Consider the following 6,974-nt stretch of genomic DNA (forward strand, 5'->3'; position numbering starts at 1 on the left):
TTAGCAAGGCCACTTACTGAGATTGAAGTCTGACACTAAAACAGACAGACTGTGATCAAAAGTATGTTGGCAAGATGGATGGAGCACAAGGGGTAGGCCTTCAAAACAATTACAGTCAATAATACCCTAAAAAAAATTACGATTCAAAAATAATTCAGTGGAAAAAATGCACTAGTACAGACAGAGCTTTTATTTATTTATTTATAACCTCAAATCCTCAACCACAGGCAGGGTAAAATACTCTCCCACCAAAGGAATAAAAATAGTACTGGCTAGAATTGTTTGTTGTAGATACATTACCTTAACAAATTTAACTCTTTTTGTTGGTTGGCAAGTGCTTAACAAACAACTCTTGATTTCCCTAGAAGTATTCACTAATAATTCCTCAGTGGTTTCTGCAAGACATGGGTACACTATTCCTCATTTCAGTGTTCCTACTGTTACTCAACCATGCGGGATTGCGTCTGCTCCCTAACTGAATGGTTTTAGGAATGAAAATCTAATGACAAAGAAGGAGTTTTCCCAGCATGAACTTCCAGTAAAACAATTCACTAAACGCTTTTCCAAAACCACTTGTGAAACTGCTGAAGTTTCTGACAATCTTGGGCAGGGAGGCCAAACCCATAAAACATATTTATCAATAAATAACAATTCATGATTTAAAGTAGTATAAAGTCACTATTCCTCCACCTGAAAATGAGCTCCAGCCACAAATTCATCTATCCTTTGAAAGTTCATCCCATACATCCTCTACGTTGACAGCAACGTACCAGCCACGAGGTCACGCTTTCCTTTCACAACCGGAGCAGCACATATTCCACCCATTCCACACGGCCTAATGCCATGAAGTTCTCTCTGTGGTACTGCCTCCAGAAAACGAACAGAGCCAATTGCAATGAGCACTGAGGAATAAAACACATAAGGTGGAGAAGCCCCTCAGCTTACGTAGACTATTATACCACAAACGACTACAAGACACCACGTCTATCTTAAAAATCCACGATGTTTCCAGTGACTCTCACCCTATAATCCATTTCGTACAGCAACCTCAGCTTCAACAATACCTTTCTCCTCCTCACCATTACCACTTAAAAAACGCTGAACACACATGCTGTTGTTTTGTTTCATCTGACAAACACATTTGCTCCTTTTCCAAGTATTTCTAATACAACAAACGTGTTTCTATGTAAAAATGGGGGACTTATCAACAGAATGGCAGTACCAGTAAGCCACCGGTAGCAGAGGTAACTTGCCTTATGCCATATTATTCCCTGAGGTTTCGGTCGTTTGCAATTAGTCTTGATAGTTCTTGTTGGAGTGAGTATATAATCCACAGTTAAATCATGATCATCAAGAAGCTCTTCTGCTATGTCAACCACCTACGAGGAACAAGAGATTTGGTAAATAGTTAAAAACAAATTCACTAAAATTGCACGCCATTCCTGATGTCTCACAACATATGAAAATCTGTCAATGACAGTGGAAACAAAGTAAGGACGCTACACCAACATCATTCCAAGTCTCTTCTTCAGACATACCATTCAGTATCACACAGTTCTGACTCGTCACTTGAGAGCTGATATTTTAGCTTACCTGGCAGTCATGCACAATAGTAATTACAGGTGTATCCGCCCGCACTGCGCCCATTGACACCATCATTGCATATTCCATGTCTGCATAACCTTCCCCTTTTCCAATTCTCCAGCCTAGAACACACAAAAGCAAACAGTGACGGTAAACACAGAAGCAGCAGAGTGGAAAGGCTGGTAACTATCAAAAGCATGCAATTAAACTAAGCAGTCTGCAACAGGTAAACCAAACACAGAGTTGTAAGTCGGGAATCGGCATCTCTCACAGAATGCAACTTTCCTTGTAATCAGCACTGAAATTAAAATAAAACATTAGTTTCAATGAACTCCTAAAGGATCCCAGGAGCCTCCTACTCAGGATAAACCAAACTTAGTCCAATTCAGTTAACATAGAAGCCTATTTACTCATTGTAATTAGAACCCTCTATTCATGCCAAACATAGGTTAACTTCATGTGGGTAAAGAGGAGTCTGGGTCGCACACAAAGAGCATGTTATTTTTAGGCAATGGATAAAGTCAGTGGAAAATTTTTCATCACCAGCAGGTCTTCAAAATACTAGAAAATGTAAAATCTGATCCTCAAATAGGTACCAAATCAGCAGCTGTAACACATGTCCTTTCACATACCCTGTGAGAGCAGAGCAGATCCTCCGAACAGGGAGCCCTCTGACTCTTTTAAAAGAAAAAAAAAAAAATTTGCTTGCCTGAATAGTTCTACTGAAGGCCAAAACACTGGCCTGCACGCTCTAAACCACACTGCTGCCTGCCCACGCAGGCCTGGCGGCACTGCTGTAAAGCAGGCATCGATTCTTCCTGGTTGGATTGGGATCAGTGACTTGTCACACAGAAGAGACAGAACTCGAGACCGTAATACAGTTCCAAAGATACGTTCGGGTCTGCCAAAAGGAACACGTAGTGTAGCCTACTGACATTGTGAATTGTGACTTAAGACCCTCCTCCTGAAAAGCTTACAAGGCTTTATCTTACCTTTTTCAGAGACGGCCACTGATCCTACAACAACCAAGTCCACTCGTGCTTTCCCATCAAGGCCTACAGGCACACTGTATTCTTTTATACCCTGCAAGAAAAACATAATCTTCGGTTGGCAGAGTGCAGTCTTCCAACCAGTGAGGCAGAAATCCAGAATATTTTGATAAATCCAAGTAACTCCCCACATTTCAAAGTGTTTCTTCCATGTATAGACAAGCTGTACATGTCTGGAAAGTTATCCTCTAGGGAATCCTAGAATACATTCCCTACTACAGTGACAAGAATTTTGGCACACTTCAAGGAGAGCTAAGGGAGGTGGGCACTTTTCTAAGCAAGGTTACTTACTTGGGATCAAAAACTCGTATTTTGAAACCCTTTATTGGACATCCATTTCTAAAAATGAGGGCAAATGACACTTCCTACCCTACTACTACTAACTTAAAGTCATAATATGCAAATTCATGCCCATGAGGAATATCAGAGCACTACAAATCCTTAAATTAATTCTCACAAAGTTAATTTAGACACAGACAGCTACAGCATAAAGATGTTAAGCTGCTTGTCTGAAGTCACACAAAATGCTTTACTGAAGCACAACCAGGTACATAAGCTGGATCACTCTCCATTTCACACGGCACCCACTGCACTGCCAGTTTCTCCACCCCTACATCTTTAAAAGCACCTTCCAAAGTTGCCTACGTGTTCCCCGAGACGATATTCCTTGACACTTTGCTGCATGACCATCATTCAGGATGTGCCACTGCAAAGCTAAGCTATCTTTACCGTAACTTTCTATCTAAGACACTAATGACCAGAAAAAACACACTGTTCCTAACAAGTGGAAAAAAAAAAAACGTCACACAGCCCTGTCATCCTTTTTTTCTTCCCCTCTCTCCCCCCTCATTCCCAGCCACCCCTCTTCAGGCTCCTCTCTAAAGAACATATCCTAACAAAATTCTGTACAGAGCTGCAGAAATTAAAAATGGTGTTTACCTGGGCTTTCAAACATCAGAGGTTTAAAACTTTTAGAAAGATATCTTATGATTCATTCACTCTTAATACATGTGTACAGCATAATGTAAACCCTCCTCATACCAGTTCAACTTTATGCTAAGTTAATCCTCACAATAAAAAGCCAAATATTTCCTGTGTGGAGCACAAAAAGATCAGTAATTTGCAGCTGACTATCAGTAATAATGCTCATTATCCACTTCACAGCAGTGTGGTAAGAATTGTTTGCACAGTGCTTTGTAAATATAAACTGCTAATAGCATTTATTCATTAGTACGCCCGGTTGGGGGAAAAAACAGACACATGATGGTAAGATCACAGATCAGATACGAGGCCTGAAGCCGGTCAAGAGAAAGGTCTCTCAAAAGTGCTCTTCAACCCTGAAAAGCTTAATTAGTTAGTGACTTTAATAGAAGTTCCAACAAAGAAAGTCGCTACTAATTACCATCCATTTACAACCCTCAGTTGTATACAGGATTACTGTAGAACTTTATTGCCTTTAGCAGGAGATAAAGGACGAAATAAAACCTATATAGCTGGCCTATTCGTTTTGTACAAGTTACACGTTCATATCAAATAAAGATGCGTACAAAATAACGCAGGTTTCCCTGCCAAACGACTTCAGCCGTACAGTATGGTATTTTAACACCAGAGGGCAGCAACATACCACATTTCAAAAGAAAACTGTTAACACATTTTTGTACCTCGGTTGATGCAAATGACGGAATTAATGTTTCTTTAGACTTAGGATTCTGAAAGAACTGATCTTTCCTATTTAGTAAAACCCAGTATTTCATTGACCAGATTATGCAAAAACTGTAAACATGAAAATATTCCTTACAGGGTTCACTAGCTCAAAACTGCAGAATATAGGAGTACTATTTATTAGAAACCTAAAGATCTAACTCACCTATGAAAGCTGCTCATAATGTTCCAAAAAGCATTCACAAAACATCGATACCATTCTACTAATAAAATACAGTGAAAAGACTAAATTTCCTCATGATTTAAGTGCCAACAAAAAAAATATTCATGGTGGATGTGTACACAAAACAAGGAATAACATACTAGCAGAACAGTATTTCAGGCAGCATCTGGTTTTCCAACCTCCAGCTGGACTATCAAAACACAGCACTCTTCTACAAGTTAATTCAGACCTCCCCCAGTTTTCATGCCTACTTGAGACGTAGCACATATTCGCAGGATCTCCTTAGTTGCACCTGAAGGTGGAACAATCCTATTGAACAGCCCAGTTCTCAGACGTGGTGTCGGAACCAACAAAGTCTTCCTTGCCTGTGTAACAAAAGAAGTCATCGCATTAAAAAGAGGTGGGCTCATTCTACACTCAAGAAATATTTTTTACTGTCCCATGGGTCTCCATGTGGTCAGTCATCTTATTTGATGATGTAGTTCGCATTGTTGATTTTGTAGTGCTTGTAGATGAATTCCCTCCAGTACAGCAAAATTCCAGACAAGATTTTATTTAAGAAATAGATGGCAAGATATACCTACCGGTCTAAAGTGCACGTCCACAAATGAGCTACACACATGAGCTAGTGACCACGCACAGGGCTGAGGTAAGTCTGACACACATTCACCTGGTGATTAATGTAAGGCAATCTGATGCAAGGCTACCTTACGTGTTTCGGGGAATAAGAATACAATGACAGCGAAACAGCTACTGCTCCGCAGAAACATACTAATTTCCCCAAACCCTACCTCCACCTTCACCATTTGCCAAAAAGGCAAGGACATCCTTACATGAGCAACCTCATGAGGCTTAGGACTCGTAAAGCTCCCGCCGGAGAAATGGCAGGCGTTGGCCATGAGATGCCGCCAAGCCCTGCACTGCTGTCCCGCTCTCCTCCTTAGGGGTGCAAAGGTCCTGTTACCTGCAGTGCAGCTAGCCGAACACCTTCTAGAGGTTTGTCAGGATCCACTTTAATCTCACGTGCTCTGTCGAACACATCCAGCTCTTTAATAGAGCAGCAAGCCTGGCGAGACCCCTGCGTGAAGAAAGGTATCAAGAGAGAAGAGAACACTTTCACTTACTTCCAGCGTTAGAAAGCGAGCGTTCTTTTGGGGAGCATCGGGATTTATTTTTACAGTATTGGCAGCTTTGAACTCCTGTAAACCCAGAAGCCTTGTCGCAGCATGGGAGGCACCCTGTTTTCGTAAGATATCAGTGCATCACCAAGGAGTTCACAGCAGAGATGGGAAATTTACAATCTTTCATCCTATAGAGAGGCCGATTTCCCCAGATTTTAAGTAGGAGGAACACACAGCTAATTTTGTGACATTTTCTATGGGAAACTCTCGCATACTGACAGACGCTGAGTGCTTGACTGGTATCTTGCAGGCCTCAGAAAAAGAGGGGATCCAAGTACACTCACTTTGCCTGCCTTCACCCTCATTCACACCTAACTCAAAGCTGGAGACCAGTTTCCCTTTTTGGTCAACGAATACAAACGATTCCTTTAAACACAAGCCATAGTCGGAGACTCTTTTAGATGAAGACCTTCTGGACAGGGCTCTCTACAGAGACTATACTGAACTCGGAAGATTCACTTCTTAACTGAGTAAGGTGCTCAAGCTTAGCAGAGCACACACTCCCCGGGGTGTAATTTCACCTCTGATATCCCCTTGCTTAAGGGCGTGATAGAGCCTCAAGCTTCCTTCACCCGCTTCAGCGCCTATTCTATCTCAGCGCCAAACTAAGGCGGAATGTTCCTGCCAGTCCCTTGAGCAAAAACAGGGCCACTCTCCTAGTGCCGCTCATGGGCTAAAACACTCAACGCACACCCCCACAATGCGATTTTGGTCATCGTTTCTTCAACATATGGCAGATACGTGGCTGCACACCTTGAGCTTGGATTAAAACAGGCAGACGGTAAAGCGGTGGCCTTGAGTAACTGAATACTTGAAAGTCCTCTTATTTCTTCCTCCCACCCACCAAACTAGGGACACAACGAAGCCAGAGCAGGAGGAAGGGTTCTCCCACCACTGCCCAGCAACACTTTGCCAGCACCAGCTTGCCCACCGTTCGCGTTCCAGCAGCGCACTGTATGTTCCCGGGCGAAGTCCTACAAGGTGGGTGACCTCAGCTTTCCCTCCCAACGGACCTGCTGAGGACCCTGGGGAGTGAAATCCAGTTCCAAATGCCTCCGTTTCCCCACCCATAAATGTATTTACCTCGTTCGCAAAGTATTTCTGTATCCACTGATTAACACGCAGCACCCACCTGCCACGTCTTGCTGGGTACCAATACCTGCCTTTCTTTACTCGCTATGAATTATATACGTGTGCTGTTTGCACCGTGGCGTTTTACAGAGCTCTGCCACCCTCCGCCGTCGCTCGCCAGCCGCCCGGCCCGCGGGAGCGGGC

General features: G+C 42.7%; 1 protein-coding gene across 1 annotated transcript in view; it reads right to left on the reverse strand.

Annotated features, from left to right (window-relative positions):
- MTHFSD (methenyltetrahydrofolate synthetase domain containing) overlaps positions 1-5,608 on the reverse strand; it is a 17,477-nt gene extending 11,869 nt beyond the window's left edge. The window contains exons 1-5 of the mRNA XM_019471537.1: positions 5,483-5,608; positions 4,770-4,883; positions 2,577-2,667; positions 1,594-1,706; positions 1,254-1,379 (exon numbers count right to left, since the gene is read on the reverse strand). Coding sequence (XP_019327082.1) covers positions 1,254-1,379; positions 1,594-1,671 — 204 coding nt within the window. The 5' untranslated portion in view covers positions 1,672-1,706; positions 2,577-2,667; positions 4,770-4,883; positions 5,483-5,608. The remainder of the gene's footprint in view (positions 1-1,253; positions 1,380-1,593; positions 1,707-2,576; positions 2,668-4,769; positions 4,884-5,482) is intronic.
- Between the last annotated feature and the right edge of the window lie 1,366 nt (positions 5,609-6,974).

The sequence above is a fragment of the Aptenodytes forsteri genome, unplaced genomic scaffold (assembly GCF_000699145.1).
Source record: "Aptenodytes forsteri isolate BGI_AS27 unplaced genomic scaffold, ASM69914v1 Scaffold50, whole genome shotgun sequence".
Classification (NCBI taxonomy): domain Eukaryota; kingdom Metazoa; phylum Chordata; class Aves; order Sphenisciformes; family Spheniscidae; genus Aptenodytes; species Aptenodytes forsteri.